This window comes from Oncorhynchus mykiss, chromosome 26 (assembly GCF_057628025.1).
Source record: "Oncorhynchus mykiss isolate SJ-2025 chromosome 26, ASM5762802v1, whole genome shotgun sequence".
Taxonomy (NCBI): Eukaryota; Metazoa; Chordata; class Actinopteri; order Salmoniformes; family Salmonidae; genus Oncorhynchus; species Oncorhynchus mykiss.
Genome location: NC_143047.1, coordinates 36,326,395 through 36,350,301, shown reverse-complemented (window position 1 = coordinate 36,350,301; position 23,907 = coordinate 36,326,395). Strand labels below are relative to the sequence as shown.

At 47.4% G+C, this 23,907-nt stretch overlaps 1 protein-coding gene across 1 annotated transcript in view; it reads right to left on the bottom strand.

The window, feature by feature from the left end:
• LOC110506180 (leucine-rich repeat serine/threonine-protein kinase 1) overlaps positions 1–23,907 on the bottom strand; it is a 151,566-nt gene that overhangs the window by 39,172 nt on the left and 88,487 nt on the right. Inside the window, exons 24-27 of the mRNA XM_090221653.1 lie at positions 14,495–14,664; positions 3,423–3,620; positions 2,968–3,107; positions 2,580–2,717 (exon numbers count right to left, since the gene is read on the bottom strand). Coding sequence (XP_090077779.1) covers positions 2,580–2,717; positions 2,968–3,107; positions 3,423–3,620; positions 14,495–14,664 — 646 coding nt within the window. The remainder of the gene's footprint in view (positions 1–2,579; positions 2,718–2,967; positions 3,108–3,422; positions 3,621–14,494; positions 14,665–23,907) is intronic.

Sequence of the window (23,907 nt, the reverse complement as noted above, 5' to 3'; positions counted from 1 at the left end):
GCGTACCCCCGACGGCATTGCGCGTACCCCAGTTTGGGAATACCTAAATGATTGTCACGACTTCTTCCGAAGTGGGTTCCTCTCCTTGTTCGGGCAGTGTTCGGCGGTCGACATCGCCGGTCTTCTAGACATCATCGATCTATTTTTCATGTTCTATTTGTTTTGTCTGGTTGTCGCACTCACCTGGTTTCAATTCCCTAATTACATGTTGTATATGTTCCCTCTGTTTCCCCCATGTCCTTGTCGGGAATTGTTTATTGTAAGTATGTGTGCTTATTTGTGACTGGTGCATTATGGGTTTTGTGCCCATGTGTTTTTGTATGTCGGTAGTTATGTACATTAAACAGCTCCAGCTATTTACCCAGTTCTGCTCTCCTGTGTTTGACTTCCCTGCCCCCAGTTACACACCCCATTACAATGATATTCAGTAACGTTACCCTAAATGATACAGTCAGTACCGTTACCCTAAATGATACAGTCAGTACCGTTACCCTAAACGATACAGTCAGTACCGTTACCCTAAATGATACAGTCAGTACCGTTACCCTAAATGATACAGTCAATACCGTTACCCTAAATGATACAGTCAGTAACATTACCCTAAATGATACAGTCAGTACCGTTACCCTAAATGATACAGTCAGTACCGTTACCCTAAATGATACAGTCAGTACCGTTACCCTAAATGATACAGTCAGTACCGTTACCCTAAATGATACAGTCAGTACCGTTACCCTAAATGATACAGTTAGTAACATTACCCTAAATGATACGGTTAGTAATATTACCCTAAATGTTAGTCATGAACATTACCCTAAACGTTAGGCATTAACATTACCCTAAATGGTAGTCATTAACATTACCCTAAATGTTAGTCATTAACATCACCCTAAATGATAGTCATTAACATTACCCTAAATGATACAGTCAGTAACATTACTCTAAATGATACGGTTAGTAATATTACCCTAAATGTTAGTCATTAACATTACCCTAAATGGTAGTCATTAACATTACCCTAAATGTTAGTCATTAACATCACCCTAAATGATAGTCATTTACATTACCCTAAATGATAGTCATTAACATCACCTAAATGATAGTCTTTAACAGCACCCTAAATGATAGTCATTAACATTACCCCAAATGATAGTCATTAACATTACCCCAAATGATAGTCATTAACATGACCCTAAATGATAGTCATTAACATCACCCTAAATGTTAGTCATTAACATCACCCTAAATGATAGTCATTAACATTACCCTAAATGATAGTCATTAACATCACCCTAAATGATAGTCATTAACATTACCCCAAATGATACAGTCAGTAATATTACCCTAAATGTTAGTCAGTAACATTACCCTAAATGATACAGTCAGTACCGTTACCCTAAATGATACAGTCAGTAACGTTACCCTAAATGATACAGTCAGTAACATTACCCTAAATGATAATCATTAACATTACCCTAAATGATAGTCATTAACATTACCCTAAATGATACAGTCAGTAACATTACCCTAATACAGTCAATAGCACTAGCCTAAATCCAAGGAAATGTTGGTCAGCACAGTTACCACATACGGCAGGTAGCCTAGTGGTTAGAGCATTGGACTAGTAACTGAAAGGTTGCAAGATAAAATCCCTGAGCTGAAGTTAACCCACTGTTCCTAGGCCGTCATTGAAAATAAGAATTTGTTCTTAACTGACTTGCCTAGTTAAATAAAGGTAAAATAAACTATATAAAAATAGCACCACACAGACATAAATAGGTATACAGTTGTATGTTATACTAAAACAACAACCTATAGAACCAATAAAGACAGTTTGAAGATTGTAGTCTCTATTGCAATATATGTATGTAGTTGACCCCAGGTGTAGGAGGCACAACTACCTTACATTTCACATTGACATTCTAGTTATTTAGCAGACGCTCTTATCCAGAGCGACTTTCAGGAGCAATTAGGGTTAAGTGCCTTGCTCAAGAGCACCTTGACAGATAATTCACCTAGTCAGCTCAGGTATTCAAACCAGCGACCTTTCGGTTACTGGCCCAAGGCTCTTTTAAAAAAATGTAAAAAATGTACCCCCTTTTTCTCCGCAATTTCATGGTATCCAATTGTTAGTAGTTACAGTCTTGTCTCATCGCTACAACTCCCGTACGGGCTCGGGAGAGACGAAGGTCGAAAGCCATGCGTCCTTCGAAACACAACCCAACCAAGCTGCACTGCTTCTTAACACAGCGCGCATCCAACCCGGAAGCCAGCCGCACCAATGTGTCAGCGGAAACACGCCTGGCCCGCCACAGGAGTCGCTAGTGCGCGATGAGACAAGAATATCCCTACCGGCCAAACCCTCCCTAACCCGGACGACGCTAGGCCAATTGTGTGTCGCCCCATGGACCTCCCGGTTGCGGCCGGCTGCGACAGAGCCTGGGCTCGAACCCAGAGTCTCTGGTGGCACAGCTAGCACTGCGATGCAGTACCTTAGACTGCACCACCCGGGAGGCCCCACTGGCCCAACGCTCTTAACCACTAGGTTACCTGCCACCATAGACCTTCTTATCATCTACCTTCTCATCATAAACGATGCCTGGGCGTATCTCGGGGGCCTGGTAGCCCGGCGTGCCCTCCACACCCAGTGCCCCCTCGTGGAAGGACTGGCGCGAGATGCCATAGTCTGACAGCTTGATATTCACCGGGTCACACACCTAGAATGAGACCAAGAAGGATTATACAACACTATCGTTACTACTGGGTGGGCCAAAACACTTCTGGTTTTCATCCTCTCCTTCTCATCAGGGACTGATTCAGACCTGGGACACCAGGTGAGTGCATTTAACTACCAGGTAAAAACATAACAAACTGAAGTGTTTAGGCTTTCCAGGACTGGAATTGAACGGCCCAGACATAGTGGCTAGGGGTCGATTTGTAATTCTGCCCTTCATACTAATCACCTACCTCCAGGGACCACACCAGGATGTTGTCTGACTTGAGGTCACAGAAGATGATGTTCTTCCTGTGCAGGTAGGCCAGCCCCGCTGCAATCTGATAGGCTGCCTTGAAGGTGAGCATGTGACCCAGGGGCATGTACCTGGAGCCTGATGGGGAGGGGGGGTGGAGTTAAAAGGGCAAGTTTAAAATGTTTTCATAACTTGTGTAGAGAAGATTCTCAGCATTAGGGACCTAACTAGCTGTGGATCTCTCTCTCTCGCCGTCTCTCTCCCTGTCTGCCTGTCTGGTGTGTCAGTCTGTCTCTCTCTCTCTCCCTGTCTGCCTGTCTGGCGTGTCAGTGTCTCTCTCTCTCCCTGTCTGCCTGTCTGGCGTGTCAGTCTGTCTCTCTCTCTCGCCGTCTCTCTCCCTGTCTGCCTGTCTGGCGTGTCAGTCTGTCTCTCTCTCTTTCTACCTGCTCATACCTTTATGTCTGTCCTCCAGCACAATGTTGAGGCTGCCCAGGGGAGCCAGCTGCAGGGCGAAGCAGAGCGGGTGAATACTGATTCCCACCAGCAGCACGATGCACGGGTGCTGTAGGGAGTGGAGCATGCTGGCCTCCTGGCGGAACTCTGAGAAGCTCCGGCACGCGTCCATGGACTGAAAATGCTTCATCATGGTGTCTGGTGGAGGGACGGGAGGGTTGTGAGGAGAGGGGGGTGGGGTCAGGAGAGGAGGTGGGGAGGGGGGGGGTGAGGTGGGGTCAGGAGAGGAAAGGAGAGGAGGAGGGGAGTGGGGTGAGGAGAGGGGGGTGGGGTCAGGAGAGGAGGAGGGGAGGGGGGTGAGGAGAGGGGGGTGGGGTCAGGAGAGGAGGAGGGGAGGGGGGGTGAGGTGGGGTCAGGAGAGGAGGAGGGGAGGGGGGTGGGGTGAGGAGAGGGGAGGGGGGTGGGGTGAGGAGAGGGGAGGGGAGTGGGGTGAGGAAAGGGGGGTGGGGTCAGGAGAGGAGGAGGGGAGGGAGGTCAGGAGAGGAGGAGGGGAGGGGGGGTGAGGAGAGGGGGGTGGGGTCAGGAGAGGGGGTGGAGTCAGGAGAGGAGGAGGGGAGTGGGGTGAGGAGAGGGGGGTGGGGTCAGGAGAGGAGTAGGGGAGGGGGGTGAGGTCAGGAGAGGAGGAGGGGAGGGGGTGAGGAGAGGGGGTAGGATCAGGAGAGGAGGAGGGGAGGGGGGTGAGGTCAGGAGAGGAGGAGGGGAGGGGGTGAGGAGAGGGGGTAGGGTCAGGAGAGGAGGAGGGGAGGGGGGTGAGGAGAGGGGGGTGTGGTCAGGAGAGGAGGAGGGGAGGGGGGTGAGGAGAGGGGGGTGGGGTCAGGAAGGGAGGAGAGGAAAGATAAGTCACACATCAAATCACATTTTATTTGTTATATGCACCAAAATCTTACCAGCCCTTAACCAAAAATACAGTTTTAAGAAAAATAAGACTTAAGAAAATATTTACTAAATAAACTAAAGAAAAAAATGAAAGAGCAACAATAAAATAACAATAAGCAGGCTATATACAGGGGCTACTGGTATTGAGTCAATGTGTGGGGGTACAAGTTAGTCGAGGTCATTGAGGTAATATGTACATGTAGGTAGGGGTAAAGTGACTATGTATAGATAATAAACGGTGAGTAACAGCAGCATTAAAAAAAGGGAGTGGGGGGGGGTCAATGCAAATAGTCTGGGTAGCCATTTGATAAGCTGTTCAGCAGTCTTATGGCTTGGGGGTAGAAGATGTTAAGGAGCCTTTTGGTCCTAGACGTGGCGCTCCGGTACCGCTTGCCGTGTGGTAGCAGAGAGAACAGTCTATGACTTGGGTGTGGTAGCAGAGAGAACAGTCTATGACTTGGGTGTGGTAGCAGAGAGAACAGTCTATGACTTGGGTGTGGTAGCAGAGAGAACAGTCTATGACTTGGGTGTGGTAGCAGAGAGAACAGTCTATGACTTGGGTGTGGTAGCAGAGAGAACAGTCTATGACTTGGGTGTGGTAGCAGAGAGAACAGTCTATGACTTGGGTGTGGTAGCAAAGAGAACAGTCTATGACTTGGGTGTGGTAGCAGAGAGAACAGTCTATGACTTGGGTGTGGTAGCAGAGAGAACAGTCTATGACTTGGGTGTGGTAGCAGAGAGAACAGTCTATGACTTGGGTGTGGTAGCAGAGAGAACAGTCTATGACTTGGGTGTGGTAGCAGAGAGAACAGTCTATGACGGGTGGCTGGAGTCAAAACATGCATCAAAACATAAAGATCCACTTTGAAACGTAAATGCTGCTTAAAATCATAATTGACAGATCGATTTGTAAAAGTATTCATATAGTCCCTCTGTGTGGCTCTAGATATGGGCAGAGCTTACAAAACCCCATGAAAACCATGGTTCCAGTTACTGGGGGCAGATATACACCCCTAGCCTTGTTAATGGGGCTGGCCAGAGAGAGGGGCTGTTGTGGCCTCTAACAGGGAACATCTGGGATTGGTACATCCCTTTTTGGACAAAAATCTATGAAATATGACCATTGATTCTTGAGGAATGTAACTTATAACATGAGTGGTTATATTTCTCCAGACCCATTCCTCAGCTGTTTACCAAAAAAGTGATAGCCCATTAATAGATAGATGTGTGTGTATGTGTTAACATGTGTGTATGTGTTGACATGTGTGTGTGTGTGTTGACACAAGTGTGTTAATGGTTTTGGTTACAGGTGCCTGCTGTGCCGGGGTCCCTCTCTCTTTCCATAAAGGCTAATGAGAAGTATTAGGTTTCTGCTTTCGACAGCGCTGTACTCAACCTCCACACCAGGGGTTGGAAACTAGATTCAGCAACAGGACGATTTTTGTCAGAGCGAATGGTCGGGAGGACGGAAAATAATCATAAGAATTTGAACACTGCAAACTGACCACAACTAAGCCCAAAAATACATATATATATTTATTTACATGTCTCTTTTTAATTCGTGGGAATACTTGTGAACAGATTGCCTAAATATATATATATTTTTGTTGAATTCCTGGTGATTTTACAGATTTAAATCAGTTTGCTGGCCGGTTTTGGCCTGTTGACCCCTGCCTACATACAGCATAGCAGACCCCTGGTTCACGCCCAGCTCGGGGCAGACAGGAAAGGAAGATATACTGTTACATATACAGTGTGATGTCTGTATGGCTTTTGACCACTTGCTGCAAAGCAAATTGCTCCTTGGAGGCTAATAAACTCTCTTTACCACTACAGTGCAGAGTGTCCGACCTGGTCTAGAGTCACTAGACTGGAACAATAGAGCTTGACCCCTTGGTCCAGTCAGATCAGCAGGGTTATTTCAGATCACCTTGGGGATTGACCTCAGAAAGTGGGGATGGACAGAGAGAGAGAGAGAGAGAGGGGGAGAAGGAGAAAAGAGAGAGCGGGAGAGAGAGAGAAAAGAGAGAGCGAGGGAGAGTGAGCGAGAGGGGGAGAAAAGAGAGAGAGTGAGGGAGGGCTAGAGAAAAAAGAAAGAGGAATGGGAAAGACAGAGAGACAAAAGAGAGGGAGAGGGCTGGAAGCGAGAGAGATGGTGGTAGGAGAGAGAGAGAGAGGACTGGGGAGATGGATGGTCTGACTTTACTCCTGCAGTATATCACTGTTCTGTCACATCAGACAGAGGTTAAAGGATAACGTTTGCCCAACGTCCTCTCCATCAGAGAAAGGAAAGGATAACGTTTGGATAATGTTGTTTGGAATTACATGTAGATAATGGTCTCTGGAGACATGGGATATACTAGTGTGTACTCTACTCTCCTCTCCGGTCACGTTTGTGCTAAACTGCACAAATCTCCCCTCTGTAATGCCTGTATGAACACAGGATATACCCACACACACCTCAATGGGCTGCTATTTCAACATGGTTGTGTGTATGGGTGGAGGTTCAGCATTGTCATTTTAGAAAATGTCCTTAATATGTCTGCCTTAAGTGTGATAAGTGTTTCACAATATAAACAAAGTGATGTATATACAAAATAATAAATGCATTCTGATACATAATTGCATTCTTATGGTGCAGCCTTCCTATTTTTCAACCAAAGCTGGTCTGTCTTTTGTTGTCAAATTGGAAGGCTGCACCCTGGTTGGTAAAGGCTGCCATTTCCTGGTTGGTAAAGGCTGCCATTTCCTGGTTGGTAAAACCCTACATTGGTCGCTTAATTTCAGTTTATGTACCATCTAAACCGCTGCCAAATGTATTTTCAATAACAATATAGTATTTTCAGCTGTGTGAAGCTTGTGGACAGAACTGAAAGTAAGAGACTCAAAAGCAAGTCTCCACTGAGGTTGCGAGGGAGGGGGGAGAGTTGTTTGAATTCAGGCTGCGTTGTTGCAGTTCGCCTTGCTTCCTTAAGGGGGCTTCATTTCAGATGATGCCTCTTTAATCTCATATCTTATGATCTCTTCTTACCAAGGGAATGGCTGTATGATCTGCTGGCACTTTGTGGCTTAGATCTAAGCTGCTGGGTAACACATTGTGACAAATCCATTTATAAGAAGCATTATTGAGGATCCAGATAGCATCACCATCTATCACCCTGCTGAGTGAACCCCTCCTCTGGCCTTTAGGAGGCCTTTATGAGTGAACCCCTCGTCTAGCCTTTATGAGGCCTTTATGAGTGAACCCCTGGTCTAGCCTTTATGAGTGAACCCCTGGTCTAGCCTTTATGAGTGAACCCCTGGTCTGACCTTTATGAGTGAACCCCTGGTCTAGCCTTTATGAGTGAACCCCTCGTCTAGCCTTTATGAGTGAACCCCTCGTCTAGCCTTTATGAGTGAACCCCTCGTCTAGCCTTTAGGAGGCCTTTATGAGTGAACCCCTGGTCTGGCCTATAGGAGGCCTTTATGAGTGAACCCCTCGTCTGGCTTTTATGAGTGAACCCCTCGTCTGGCCTTTAGGAGGCCTTTATGAGTGAACCCCTCATCTGGCCTTTAGGAGGCCTTTATGAGTGAACCCCTCATCTGGCCTTTAGGAGGCCTTTATGAGTGAACCCCTCATCTGGCCTTTAGGAGGCCTTACTGAGTGAACCCCTCGTCTGGCCTTTATGAGTGAACCCCTCATCTGGCCTTTAGGAGGCCTTTATGAGTGAACCCTTGCCACAAAGCCCGTTTTAACATTGGCAGCACCCTTATGGGTTTCACCATTTTAAAGTAGTCAACTGGATTGCAGAATTCTATCCTGGTCTGCAGGAGGGATCAGCCAATTAATTATAGGCTACTCCTGACCTGAGCAAACAGCCCAGCACAGTAGGTGACAACCCTGGCTTTATACCTGCTCAGACAATACACAATCCAGCACTGTAGGTGACAACCCTGGCTTTATACCTGCTCAGACTATACACAGTCCAGCACTGTAGGTGACAACCCTGGCTTTATACCTGCTCAGACAATACACAGTCCAGACAACCCTGGCTTTATACCTGCTCAGACTATACACACTCCAGCACAGTAGGTGACAACCCTGGCTTTATACCTGCTCAGACAATACACAGTCCAGCACTGTAGGTGACAACCCTGGCTTTATACCTGCTCAGACTATACACAGTCCAGCACTGTAGGTGACAACCCTGGCTTTATACCTGCTCAGACAATACACAGTCCAGACAACCCTGGCTTTATACCTGCTCAGACTATACACAGTCCAACACTGTAGGTGACAACCCTGGCTTTATACCTGCTCAGACTATACACAGTCCAACACTGTAGGTGACAACCCTGGCTTTATACCTGCTCAGACTCTACACAGTACAGCACAGTAGGTGACAACCCTGGCTTTATACCTGCTCAGACAATACACAGTCCAACACTGTAGGTGACAACCCTGGCTTTATACCTGCTCAGACTATACACAGTCCAACACTGTAGGTGACAACCCTGGCTTTATACCTGCTCAGACTATACACAGTCCAACACTGTAGGTGACAACCCTGGCTTTATACCTGCTCAGACTCTACACAGTACAGCACAGTAGGTGACAACCCTGGCTTTATACCTGCTCAGACAATACACAGTCCAGACAACCCTGGCTTTATACCTGCTCAGACTATACACAGTCCAACACTGTAGGTGACAACCCTGGCTTTATACCTGCTCAGACTATACACAGTCCAGCACTGTAGGTGACAACCCTGGCTTTATACCTGCTCAGACAATACACAGTCCAGACAACCCTGGCTTTATACCTGCTCAGACTATACACAGTCCAACACTGTAGGTGACAACCCTGGCTTTATACCTGCTCAGACTCTACACACTCCAGCACAGTAGGTGACAACCCTGGCTTTATACCTGCTCAGACAATACACAGTCCAGCACTGTAGGTGACAACCCTGGCTTTATACCTGCTCAGACTCTACACAGTACAGCACAGTAGGTGACAACCCTGGCTTTATACCTGCTCTGACTATACACAGTCCAGCACTGTAGGTGACAACCCTGGCTTTATACCTGCTCAGACTCTACACACTCCAGCACAGTAGGTGACAACCCTGGCTTTATACCTGCTCAGACTCTACACAGTCCAGCACTGTAGGTGACAACCCTGGCTTTATACCTGCTCAGACTATACACAGTCCAGCACAGTAGGTGGCGGTGTGCACTTTTTCAGTTTGGCAAAGATAGGGGGTGGGATCTCTTTTGAAAGCTGTGGAATGAGGGGGGGGGGGGGGGGGGGCTGTTGATTGAATTTTACCGCTTGACTGATACAACCAGAACGTAATTCAATTGTAAACAATAGGGAAATAAAAGTGCTTATTGAGCATCTCCTGTCCCTGGGACATTAAACCATTTGGCCTCGATCACATCGATTGTATCACACACACACACACACACACACACACACACACACACACACACACACACACACACACACACACACACACACACACACACACACACACACACACACACACACACACACACACACACACACACACGTAAATGGACTGACATTTTACAAACAAAATGTGCTGACTGGCAGAACACAGAAATGAGGAGTCAGCATTTCCTTATTCCATGGAGCAGGATGTCGTAACAGTTAGGAGTCCCTGGTGATGTCACCCTATCACAGATCTCCATTGGTTATGAACTCAACACAATTCCCCCTAAACATGGAGACAGACGAGAGCTGGAGCTGCAACCAGCTGGGAGGACGTTACAATACATTGGGTTACTGTTATTTGGCAACAAGTGATAAGCAAAATGATTTTCCTAACAGAAGAAGTGTAAGCGTTCTCAGTGTTGCCAGACGTGGTTGGTCAATTGCTGTTTTCCTAACAGAGAAAGTCTGCAACATTTCAGAGTTTTGCCAACGTGTGGCAGAGGCGTTTGTGTAACGTCACAGTTTAGATAACGTGTCCACACAACCCAAGCAATCCTAATATTCTGATAAATGAGTCCCATTGTGTCAATCGTGAGCAGCAAAATGTTTTCATATCACAGAAATCTTCTGGTGGGCAATTATTTTCAATAATTTCAATATTTAATAAACGTTCAGTAGCTTGAGCAGTCAATCAAATCCGTGTTAAAGTTTGTATGCGCTTTTCATGAGCACAAAAAAAGTCTTAAAGTCATGGTATATTGATACAGCAGGGCCAATGAGGGTAGACAATAAGCATGATAATGTCAGTACAAGTACAAGATACAGGAATGTGAGAGAAAAGGCTGTCTGAGGGACAAGAAGACAAGAGAAGGGGAAAGAAAAGATGAGATAGAAGAGAGAGAAAGAGATGATTCAGCCTCTGCTATGGACAAGGCAGAGAAAAACGAAAGGAGACAGGAGAAAAGGGATGAGAGGAGTGAGGAGAATAGGCAGGAGAGGAGGCAGGAGAGGAGGCAGGAGGGGAGGGAGGAGAGGAGGGAGGAGGGGAGGGAGGAGGGGAGGTAGGAGGGGAGGAGAGAGGAGGGGAAGTAGGAGGGGAGGGAGGAGAGAGGAGGGGAGGTAGGAGAAGAGTGAGGAGGGAGGATGGGAGGTAGGAGGGGAGGTAGGAGGGGAGGGAGGAGAGAGGAGGGAGGAGAGAGGAGGGAGGAGAGAGGAGGGGAGGTAGGAGAAGAGTGAGGAGAGAGGAAGGGAGGTAGGAGGGGAGGGAGGAGAGGAGGCAGGAGGGGAGGGGGGAGAGGAGGGAGGAGAAGAGTGAGGAGAGGAGGCAGGAGGGGAGGGAGGAGAGGAGGCAGGAGGGGAGGGAGGAGAGGAGGCAGGAGGGGAGGGAGGAGAGGAGGCAGGAGGGGAGGGAGGAGAAGAGTGAGGAGAGGAGGCAGAACGGGAGGGAGGAGAGAGGAGAAGAGGCAGAAGGGGAGGGAGGAGAGAGGAGAGAGGAGAAGAGGCAGGAGAGGAGGCAGGAGGTGAAGGAGGAGAGGAGGGAGGAGAGGAGGCAGGAGGGGAGTGAGGAGAGGAGGCAGGAGGGAGGGAGGAGAGGAGGCAGGAGAGGAGGCAGGAGGGGAGGGAGAGAGGAGGGAGGATAAGTGTGAGGAGAGGAGGCAGAAGGGGAGGGAGGAGAGAGGAGAAGAGGCAGGAGAGGAGGCAGGAGGGGAGGGAGGAGAGGAGGCAGGAGGGGAGGGAGGAGAGGAGTCAGGAGGGGAGGGAGGAGAGGAGGCAGGAGGGGAGGGAGGAGAGGAGGCAGGAGAGGAGGCAGGAGGGGAGGGAGGAGGGGAGGGAGGAGAAGAGTGAGGAGAGGAGGCAGAACGGGAGGGAGGAGAGAGGAGAAGAGGCAGAAGGGGAGGGAGGAGAGAGGAGAGAGGAGAAGAGGCAGGAGAGGAGGCAGGAGGTGAAGGAGGAGAGGAGGCAGGAGGGGAGTGAGGAGAGGGGGCAGGAGGGGAGTGAGGAGAGGAGGCAGGAGGAGAGGACGCAGGAGGGGAGGGAGAGAGGAGGGAGGAGAAGTGTGAGGAGAGGAGGCAGAAGGGGAGGGAGGAGAGAGGAGAAGAGGCAGGAGAGGAGGCAGGAGGGGAGGGAGGAGAGGAGGCAGGAGGGGAGGGAGGAGAGGAGGCAGGAGGGGAGAGAGGAGAGGAGGGAGGAGGCAGGAGGGGAGGGAGGAGAGGAGGGAGGAGGCAGGAGAAGAGGGAGAAGAGGGAGAAGAAGAGGGAGGAGAAGAGGGAGGAGAGGATTGAGGAGAGGATTGAGGAAAGGAGGGAGGATAGGATTGAGGAAAGGAGGGAGGAGAGGAGTGAGGAGTGGAGTGAGGAGAGGAGTGAGGAGTGGAGTGAGGAGAGGAGGGAGGAGAGGAGGGAGGAGAGGAGGGAGGAGAGCAGCACCAGGGTGATAGATGATGATGATGCTCTCTTATCCTGAAGAGAGAGGGGTGTCCCAAATGGAACCCTAGTGCCTTTACAGTGCACTAGGTCAGACCAGGGCCCATAGGGCTCTGAATAGGGAGTCATTTGGGACACACACAGACAGTCCTTATCACAGCCTGGGGAGATAGAAAAGACAGGAGCAGAAATGAGATGGGAAGAGAAAGGGACAGGGGATGAGAGGGATGAACAGATGGGAAGAGAAGATCATGAGGAATCCTCAGAGCCTGCAGAGAGAAAGCTTTTATCACTGTCAGGGATACAGAGAAGACAGAAGGAAACAAAGAGAGGAGACAGAAGATGAAGAGGTGATGGAAGAGAGAGAGCAGGAAGGCGTAAAAAGAGGGGAAGAGAGAGGGGAGAAGAGAGAGGGGAGGATAGAGAGGGGAGGAGAGAGGGGAGAAGAGAGGGGAGGAGAAGAGAGAGGGGAGAAGAGAGGGGAGGAGAAGAGAGAGGAGAGAAGAGAGAGGGGAGAAGAGAGAGGGGAGAAGAGAGAGGGGAGAAGAGAGAGGGGAGGAGAAGAGAGAGGGGAGGAGAGAGAGGGGAGAAGAGAGGGGAGAAGAGAGAGGGGAGAAGAGAGAGGGGAGAAGAGAGGGGAGGAGAAGAGAGAGGGGAGAAGAGAGAGGAGAGAAGAGAGAGGGGAGAAGAGAGAGGGGAGGAGAAGAGAGAGGGGAGGAGAGAGGGGAGAAGAGAGGGGAGAAGAGAGGGGAGAAGAGAGGGGAGGAGAGAGGGGAGAAGAGGGGAGGAGAAGAGAGAGGGGAGAAGAGAGGGGAGGAGAAGAGAGAGGAGAGAAGAGAGAGGGGAGAAGAGAGGGGAGGTGAGAGCGGGGAGGAGAGAGAGAGGGAAGAGAGAAGAGAACAGTGTCAAGATGAGAAAATAGATATCAGGATTAAGAGCTGCAATATCGTTCCATCAACAAGGCCCTTAAAGAGAGAGACGATAACTCAAGGATATCCACACACACACACAACACTACAGTTCCATTTGTTCAAAGCTGGCGATAGTAGGTATACACTACATGGCCAAAACTATGTGGACACCACTGCACACCCATTGCTGACCGGTGTATAAAATCTAGCACACAGCCATGCAATCACCTTAGACAAACATTGGCAGTATAATGGCCTTACTGATGAGCTCAGTGACTTTCAACGTGGCACCGTCATAGGATGCCATCTTTCCAACAAGTCAGTTGACCAAATTTCTGCCCTGTTAGAGTTGCCCTGGTCAACTGTAAGTGCTGTTGTTGTGAAGTGGAAACATCTACGAGCAACAATGGTTCAGGCGTGAAGTGGTAGACCACACAAGCTCACAGAACAGGACCGCGGAGTGCTGAAGCGCGTAGGAAGTAAAAATGGTCTGTCCTCGGTTGCAACACTCACTACCGAGTACCAAACTGCCTCTGGAAGCAACGTCAACACAATAACTGTTCGTCGGGAGCTTCATGAAATGGGTTTCCATGGCCGAGCGGCCGCACACAAACCTAAGATCACCATGCGCAATGCCAGGCGTCGGCTGGAGAGGAGTAAAGCTCGCCGCCATTGGACTCTGGAGCTGTGGAAACACGTTCTCTGGAGTGATGAATCACCCTTCACCATCTGACAATCTGACGGACGAATATGGGTTTGGCGGATGCCAAGAGAATGCATAGTGCCTGTTTTTCATGGTTCGGGCCCCTTTAGTTCCAGTCAAGGGAAATCATAACGCTACAGCATACAATGACATTCTAATCTAGATGATTCTGTGCTTCCAACTTTGTGGCAACAGTCTGGGGAAGGCCATTTCCTGTTCCAGCATGACCCTGTCCTCAACACCATCGAACACCTGTGGAATGAATTGGAACGCCGACTTCAAGCCAGGCCTAATCACGCAACATTAGCGCCTGACCTCACTAATGCTCGTGTCTGAATGGAAGCAAGTCCCTGCAGCAATGTTCCAATATCTAGTGAACAGCCTTCCTAGAAGAGTGGTGTTAGAGCAGAAAATGTAAAAAAATTATTAATACCCATGATTTTAGAATGAGATGTTTGACGAGCCGCTGTCCACATACTTTTGGCCATGAAGTGCATCTTAGATCATAGAAGAACTGGACCTTTCTACAATGTCCACCTACCTGCAAGTTACTTCTTTATTTTCTATTGTAAAACCTTTAACGGTATGCAAATATACCTGTGTGTGTGTTCACTGTTTACATGTGTGTGTGACTCCAAGGGTGTGTGTGTGTGTGTTACCTGTACCACTGCTGATGGTCTGCTGCCTGCACTTCTTGAAGTGAAAGCGTTTGATGGCGACTGGTTGGCCACGATAACAGGCTCTATAGATGATAGTTCCACTGCCCCCCTGGCCCAGGATATCACTCTCCTCCTCACTACACTCCAACTGGGCCTTCTCTAGGAACAACCTACACACACACACAGTATTATGTTATGCATTTCACACACACAAACTTTCTTCTACAGAAACAACCAATATAACACAAAAACACCATACAGTACATGATACTATGTATACCTCATAGAGTACATGATACTATGTATACCTCATAGAGTACATGATACTATGTATACCTCAGAGTACATGATACTATGTATACCCCATACAGTACACACAAAGCCTCACTATCCATCACTAATGTAATCACCATCTTTCAGCAGTTATTTTTTTAAACTACATTAGGCAAGTCAGTTAAGAATAAATTCTTATCAACAATGACGGCCTACCAAAAGGCAAAAGGCCTCCTGCGGGGAAGGGAGCTGGGATTACAAATAAAAATATAGCACAAAAACCACAAATCACGTCACCACAACACTACATAAAGAGAGACCTAAAGACAACAACATTGCACGGCAGCAACACATGACAACACAGCATGGTAGCAACACAACATGACAACAACATGGTAGCAACACAACATGACAACAACATGGTAGTAGTACAACATGGCAGCAACATGGTAGTAGTACAACATGGTAGTAGTACAACATGGTAGCAGCACAAAACATAGTACAAACATTTTAGGGCACAGACAACAGCACAAAGGGCAAGAAGGTAGAGACAACAATACAGCACGTGAAGCAGCCACAAGTGTCAGTAAGAGTGTCCATGATTGTATCTTTGAATGAAGAGATGGAGATAAAAGTTTGAGTGTTTGTTGCAGCTCGTTCCAGTCACTAGCTGCAGCGAACTGAAAAGAGGAGCGACCCAGGGATGTGTGTGCTTTGGGGACCTTTAACAGAATGTGGCTGGTAGAACGGGTGTTGTATGTGGAGGATGAGGGCTGCAGTAGATATCTCAGATAGGGGGGAGTGAGGCCTAAGAGGGTTTTATAAATAAGCATCAACCAGTGGTCTTGTGACGGGTATACAGAGATGACCAGTTTACAGAGGAGTATAGAGTGTAGTGATGTGTCCTATAAGGAGCATTGGTGGCAAATCTGATGGCCGAATGGTAAAGAACATCTAGCCGCTCGAGAGCACCCTTACCTACCGATCTATAAATTACGTCTCCGTAATCTAGCATGGATAGGATGGTCATCTGAATCAGGGTTAGTTTAGCAGCTGAGGTGAAAGAGGAGCGATTACGATAGAGGAAACCAAGTCTAGATTTAACCTTATCCTGCAGCTTTGATATGTGCTGAGAGAAGGACAGTGTTCTGTCTAGCCATACTCCCAAGTACTTATATGAGGTGACTACCTCAAGCTCTAAACCCTCAGAGGTAGTAATCACACCAGTGGGGAGAGGGGCATTCTTCTTACCAAACCACATTAACCTTGTTCTGAACACCTCCAAAACAAAGGTAAGGGCAGAGAAAGCTTGTTGGACACTAAGAAAGCTTTGTTGTAGAGCATTTTACACAAAATCCGGGGAGGGGCCAGCTGAGTATAAGACTGTATCATCTGCATATAAATGGATGAGAGAGCTTCTTACTGCCTGAACTATATTGTTGATGTAAATTGAGAAGAGCGTGGGGCCTAGGATCGAACCTTGGGGTACTCCCTTGTGTTCTGCCAGTCACATTCTGTTAAAGGTCCCCAAAGCACACACATCCCTGGGTCGCTCCTCTTTAAATAAAGGTTAAATAAATAAATAAATAAACTCCCTTGGTGACAGGCAGTGGCTGAGACAGCAGATGTTCTGACTTTATACACTGCACTCTTTGAGAGAGGTAGTTAGCAAACCAGGCCAAAGACCCCTCAGAGACATAATTTATGACCTTTAAGGATGCAGTGACACATCCATAACCTGAGCGGAAACGTGAATGCATACCAGAGAGAATACTATAGACATCAATGAAGCCAGTCAGTTTCCAACACTTTTGATACACAGGGCAAAATAGAAATTGACCTAGAACAGTTAGGATCAGCTTGATCTCCCTTTTAAATAAAGGACGCACCGTGGCTGCCTTCCAAGCACTGGGAACCTCCCCCGAGAGGAGAGACAGGTTAAAAAGGTTGGAGATAGGCTTGGCGATGATAGGGGCTGCAACCTTAAAGAAGAAAGGATCTAAACAATCTGACCCAGATGTTTTTTGGGGGTCAAGTTTAAGGAGCTCCCTTAGCACCTCAGACTCAGTGACCGACTGCAGGGAGAAACTTTGTAGCGGGGCAGGGGAAGAGAGGGAGGAGCATTGGGACTAGTTGCATTAGAAAGGGTGGGAGATGAGGAAATGTTGGACGGGTAAGGACTCATGGCTGTGTCAAATAGGAATCCTGACTTAATGAAGTGGTGATTAAAGAACTCAGCCATGTGCTTCTTGTCAGTAACAACCACATCATCAACATTAAGGGACATGGGCATCTGTGAGGAGGAGGGTTTATTCTCCAGGTCTTTAACTGTTTTCCAGAACTTCTTGGGGTTAGACCCACAGACAGAGAACTGCTCCTTGAAGTAATTAACTTTGGTCTTCCGGATAGCCTGAGTGCACTTATTAATCATTTGCCTGAACTATAGCCAGTCAGCCTGAGTATGTGTGTGCAGAGCCTTTCACCAAATTCAATTCTTGTGGTGGAATAACTCCAGATCACGGTCGAACCAGGGGCCGAACCTGTTTTTAATTCTCATTTTCTTTATGTGGGCGTGTTTGTTAACAATACCAGTGAAAATATCCAAGAAGAAGGAAGGCTTGCTCATTAAATGTTTTTAACATGCTACCTCCCTAATCCCAACCTCAACTCAACCTGCACCATACATTACTACAGCTACCTCCCTGATCCCAACCTCAACTCTACCTGCACCATACATTACTACAGCTACCTCCCTGATCCCAACCTCAACTCTACCTGCACCATACATTACTACAGCTACCTCCCTGATCCCAACCTCAACTCTACCTGCACCATACATTACTACAGCTACCTCCCTTATCCCAACCTTTTTTATTTTATTTATTTATTTTACCTTTATTTAACCAGGTAGGCAAGTTGAGAACAAGTTCTCATTTACAATTGCGACCTGGCCAAGATAAAGCAAAGCAGTTCGACAGATACAACAACACAGAGTTACACATGGAGTAAAACAAACATACAGTCAATAATAAAGTATAAACAAGTCTATATACAATGTGAGCAAATGAGGTGAGAAGGGAGATAAAGGCAAAAAAGGCCTTGGTGGCAAGGTAAATACAATATAGCAAGTAAAACACTGGAATGGTAGTTTTGCAATGGAAGAATGTGCAAAGTAGAAATAAAAATAATGGGGTGCAAAGGAGCAAAATAAATAAATAAATTAAATACAGTTGGGAAAGAGGTAGTTGATAGGGCTAAATTATAGGTGGGCTATGTACAGGTGCAGTAATCTGTGAGCTGCTCTGACAGTTGGTGCTTAAAGCTAGTGAGGGAGATAAGTGTTTCCAGTTTCAGAGATTTTTGTAGTTCGTTCCAGTCATTGGCAGCAGAGAACTGGAAAGAGAGGCGGCCAAAGAAAGAATTGGTTTTGGGGGTGACTAGAGAGATATACCTGCTGGAGCGTGTGCTACAGGTGGGAGATGCTATGGTGACCAGCGAGCTGAGATAAGGGGGGACTTTACCTAGCAGGGTCTTGTAGATGACATGGAGCCAGTGGGTTTGGCGACGAGTATGAAGCGAGGGCCAGCCAACGAGAGCGTACAGGTCGCAATGGTGGGTAGTATATGGGGCTTTGGTGACAAAACGGATTGCACTGTGATAGACTGCATCCAATTTGTTGAGTAGGGTATTGGAGGCTATTTTGTAAATTACATCGCCAAAGTCGAGGATTGGTAGGATGGTCAGTTTTACAAGGGTATGTTTGGCAGCATGAGTGAAGGATGCTTTGTTGCGAAATAGGAAGCCAATTCTAGATTTAACTTTGGATTGGAGATGTTTGATATGGGTCTGGAAGGAGAGTTTACAGTCTAACCAGACACCTAAGTATTTGTAGTTGTCCACGTATTCTAAGTCAGAGCTGTCCAGAGTAGTGATGTTGGACAGGCGGGTAGGTGCAGGTAGCGATCGGTTGAAGAGCATGCATTTAGTTTTACTTGTATTTAAGAGCAATTGGAGGCCACGGAAGGAGAGTTGTATGGCATTGAAGCTTGCCTGGAGGGTTGTTAACACAGTGTCCAAAGAAGGGGCGGAAGTATACAGAATGGTGTCGTCTGCGTAGAGGTGGATCAGAGACTCACCAGCAGCAAGAGCGACCTCATTGATGTATACAGAGAAGAGAGTCGGTCCAAGAATTGAACCCTGTGGCACCCCCATAGAGACTGCCAGAGGTCCGGACAACAGACCCTCCGATTTGACACACTGAACTCTATCAGAGAAGTAGTTGGTGAACCAGGCGAGGCAATCATTTGAGAAACCAAGGCTGTTGAGTCTGCCGATGAGGATGTGGTGATTGACAGAGTCGAAAGCCTTGGCCAGATCAATGAATACGGCTGCACAGTAATGTTTCTTATCGATGGCGGTTAAGATATCGTTTAGGACCTTGAGCGTGGCTGAGGTGCACCCATGACCAGCTCTGAAACCAGATTGCATAGCAGAGAAGGTATGGTGAGATTCAAAATGGTCGGTAATCTGTTTGTTGACTTGGCTTTCGAAGACCTTAGAAAGGCATGGTAGGATAGATATAGGTCTGTAGCAGTTTGGGTCAAGAGTGTCCCCCCCTTTGAAGAGGGGGATGACCGCAGCTGCTTTCCAATCTTTGGGAATCTCAGACGACACGAAAGAGAGGTTGAACAGGCTAGTAATAGGGGTGGCAACAATTTCGGCAGATAATTTTAGAAAGAAAGGGTCCAGATTGTCTAGCCCGGCTGATTTGTAGGGGTCCAGATTTTGCAGCTCTTTCAGAACATCAGCTGAATGGATTTGGGAGAAGGAGAAATGGGGAAGGCTTGGGCGAGTTGCTGTTGGGGGTGCAGTGCTGTTGACAGGGGTAGGAGTAGCCAGGTGGAAAGCATGGCCAGCAGTAGAAAAATGCTTATTGAAATTTTCAATGATGGTGGATTTATCAGTGGTGACAGTGTTTCCTATCTTCAGTGCAGTGGGCAGCTGGGAGGAGGTGTTCTTATTCTCCATGGACTTTACAGTGTCCCAGAACTTTTTTGAGTTAGTGTTGCAAGAAGCAAATTTCTGCTTGAAAAAGCTAGCCTTGGCTTTTCTAACTGCCTGTGTATAATGGTTTCTAGCTTCCCTGAACAGCTGCATATCACGGGGGCTGTTCGATGCTAATGCAGAACGCCATAGGATGTTTTTGTGTTGGTTAAGGGCAGTCAGGTCTGGGGAGAACCAAGGGCTATATCTGTTCCTGGTTCTAAATTTCTTGAATGGGGCATGTTTATTTAAGATGGTTAGGAAGGCATTTTTAAAAAATATCCAGGCATCCTCTACTGACGGGATGAGGTCAATATCCTTCCAGGATACCCCGGCCAGGTCGATTAGAAAGGCCTGCTCGCTGAAGTGTTTCAGGGAGCGTTTTACAGTGATGAGAGGAGGTTGTTTGACCGCTGACCCATTACGGATGCAGGCAATGAGGCAGTGATCGCTGAGATCTTGGTTGAAGACAGCAGAGGTGTATTTAGAGGGGAAGTTGGTTAGGATGATATATATGAGGGTGCCCGTGTTTAAGGCTTTGGGGAGGTACCTGGTAGGTTCATTGATAATTTGTGTGAGATTGAGGGCATCAAGTTTAGATTGTAGGATGGCTGGGGTGTTAAGCATGTTCCAGTTTAGGTCGCCTAGCAGCACGAGCTCTGAAGATAGATGGGGGGCAATCAGTTCACATATGGTGTCCAGAGCACAGCTGGGGGCAGAGGGTGGTCTATAGCAGGCGGCAACGGTGAGAGACTTGTTTTTAGAGAGGTGGATTTTTAAAAGTAGAAGTTCAAATTGTTTGGGTACAGACCTGGATAGTAGGACAGAACTCTGCAGGCTATCTTTGCAGTAGATTGCAACACCGCCCCCTTTGGCAGTTCTATCTTGTCTGAAAATGTTGTAGTTTGGAATTAAAATGTCTGAATTTTTGGTGGTCTTCCTAAGCCAGGATTCAGACACAGCTAGAACATCCGGGTTGGCAGAGTGTGCTAAAGCAGTGAATAGAACAAACTTAGGGAGGAGGCTTCTAATGTTAACATGCATGAAACCAAGGCTATTACGGTTACATAAGTCGTCAAAAGAGAGCGCCTGGGGAATAGGAGTGGAGCTAGGCACTGCAGGGCCTGGATTCACCTCTACATCGCCAGAGGAACATAGGAGGAGTAGAATAAGGGTGCGACTAAAAGCAATAAGAATTGGTCGTCTAGAACGTCTGGAACAGAGAGTAAAAGGAGGTTTCTGGGGGCGATAAAATAGCATCAAGGTATAATGTACAGACAAAGGTAAGGTAGGATGTGAATACAGTGGAGGTAAACCTAGGTATTGAGTGATGAAGAGAGAGATATTGTCTCTAGAAACATCATTGAAACCAGGAGATGTCATTGCATGTGTGGGTGGTGGAACTAATAGGTTGGATAAGGTATAGTGAGCAGGACTAGAGGCTCTACAGTGAAATAAGCCAATAAACACTAACCAGAACAGCAATGGACAAGACATATTGACATTAAGGAGAGGCATGCTTAGTCGAGTGATCAAAAGGGTCCAGTGAGTGGAGAGGTTGGTTGAGGGTCACGGCGATTTAGACAGCTAGCCAGGCCAACCGGTAGCAAGCTAGCATAGGATGGAGTCTGTTGTTAGCCACCTCTTGCGTTCGGTCAGTAGATTAGTGAGGTTCCGTGTGGTAGAGGGGATTAATCCAAATCACACAACAACAACAAAAATAAGAACAATAGATATAGTTATAGAGGCCCGAGAAGAAAACATAATAATAATAAAAATAAATAAATTGTCCGATTGTCTATTCAGATAGCAGCCGTTAAGACAGCTAACGGTTAGCGGGCCGCAGATGGGCGTTCAGGTAACGTCGCGACAGAGGAGCCAGCCGGATCTCATTCAGGTAGATAACGTCGGCAGTCCAGTTGTGAAGGCCCGGTGGGGCTCCGCGTAGGCAGTGAAACGGGTCCGGATAGGTGACTGCAGCCCAGGAGTGAATGATGGAACTCAGGAGTGATTGACGGAGCTGGCTAGCACCGGAACAATCGATGTTTGCTCCGGAATCGACGAAAGCCGACTGTCACACGGATAGCAGCTAGCTAGCTGTGAGATCCGGGTATGAATGTCCAGAGAGCAGCTGAAATCCAGGGACATGGAGAGAAAAATTGGTCCGGTATGTTCCGTTCCGAACCGCGCTGCGCCGTACAAAACTGGCGACAGATTTTCGAGCTAAAGGATAGCTGATGACCACAAACCGTGGTTAGCTGAATACTTACGATTTGCCAGTAAAGAAGCTAACTAGCTTCTGGGCTAGCTCCTGGCTAGTTTCTGGCTAGCTTCTTGGAGTTTCTGGCTAGCTTCTTGGAGGATTACAGATCTGAGGTAAATAATACTTTTTTATAAATATAAATTGGTGAGGCTGGTTGCAGGAGAGTGTTTAGAAGATGAGTTGATGGAAAATAAAAATAAAATGTATGTGAAAAAAGTTGTAAATATATATATATATACAGGACACGACAAGACGAGGACAAAAGACGTCTGAACTGCTATGCGATCTTGGAGAAAAAAACCTCAACTCTATCTGCACCATACATTACTACAGCTACCTCCCTGATCCCAACCTCAACTCTACCTGCACCATACATTACTACAGCTACCTCCCTGATCCCAACCTCAACTCTACCTGCACCATACATTACTACAGCTACCTCCCTGATCCCAACCTCAACTCTACCTGCACCATACATTACTACAGCTGCCTCCCTGATCCCAACCTCAACTCTACCTGCACCATACATTATTACAGCTACCTCCCTGATCCCAACCTCAACTCTACCTGCACCATACATTACTACAGCTACCTCCCTGATCCCAACCTCAACTCTACCTGCACCATACATTACTACAGCTGCCTCCCTGATCCCAACCTCAACTCTACCTGCACCATACATTATTACAGCTACCTCCCTGATCCCAACCTCAACTCTACCTGCACCATACATTACTACAGCTACCTCCCTGATCCCAACCTCAACTCTACCTGCACCATACATTACTACAGCTACCTCCCTGATCCCAACCTCAACTCTACCACCTGGACGTCAACACATGCACCATACATTACTACAGCTACCTCCCTGATCCCAACCTCAACTCTACCTGCACCATACATTACTACAGCTACCTCCCTGATCCCAACCTCAACTCTACCTCCTGGACGTCAACACATGCACCATACATTACTACAGCTACCTCCCTTATCCCAACCTCAACTCTACCTGCACCATACATTACTACAGCTACCTCCCTGATCCCAACCTCAACTCTACCTCCTGGACGTCAACACATGCACCATACATTACTACAGCTACCTCCCTGATCCCAACCTCAACTCTACCTGCACCATACATTACTACAGCTACCTCCCTGATCCCAACCTCAGCTCTACCTGCACCATACATTACTACAGCTACCTCCCTGATCCCAACCTCAACTCTACCTGCACCATACATTACTACAGCTACCTCCCTGATCCCAACCTCAACTCTACCTGCAACATACATTACTACAGCTACCTCCCTGATCCCAACCTCAACTCTACCTGCACCATACATTACTACAGCTACCTCCCTTATCCCAACCTCAACTCTACCTGCAACATACACGTCCAACAAAGGATTCTATGTATTGCATTCTGCTATAGGGCTGAAGCTATAGTCGCCATAGCAACATTCCTAAGTCCTTATTAGCTTCCTCTTCATATCATGAACACAAATCTGTGTCTCAAATGGCTACCCCTTCCCTATTTAATGCACTCATTTGGGCAGGAAGCCAGTCAAAAGTAGTGCACTACATAGGGAAGAGAGTGCCATTTGGGACACAACTGCTCAGAGTTGACCATCTATCCTGGAGCTGACTTCCTGCTAGGGCCCATATGTGAATGTAAGGCTGGGGGAAACATTATTCAGGGTCAATTTAATCTCAAACATGTTTTAAATTGCATTTCAGCAGAGTCACACAGCAGAGTATTTGAGCGCGTTCCTGTGTGTGTATGTTCTGTGTCCATGTTTGCGTGCACGTTCCTGTGTGTGTGTCTACATAGC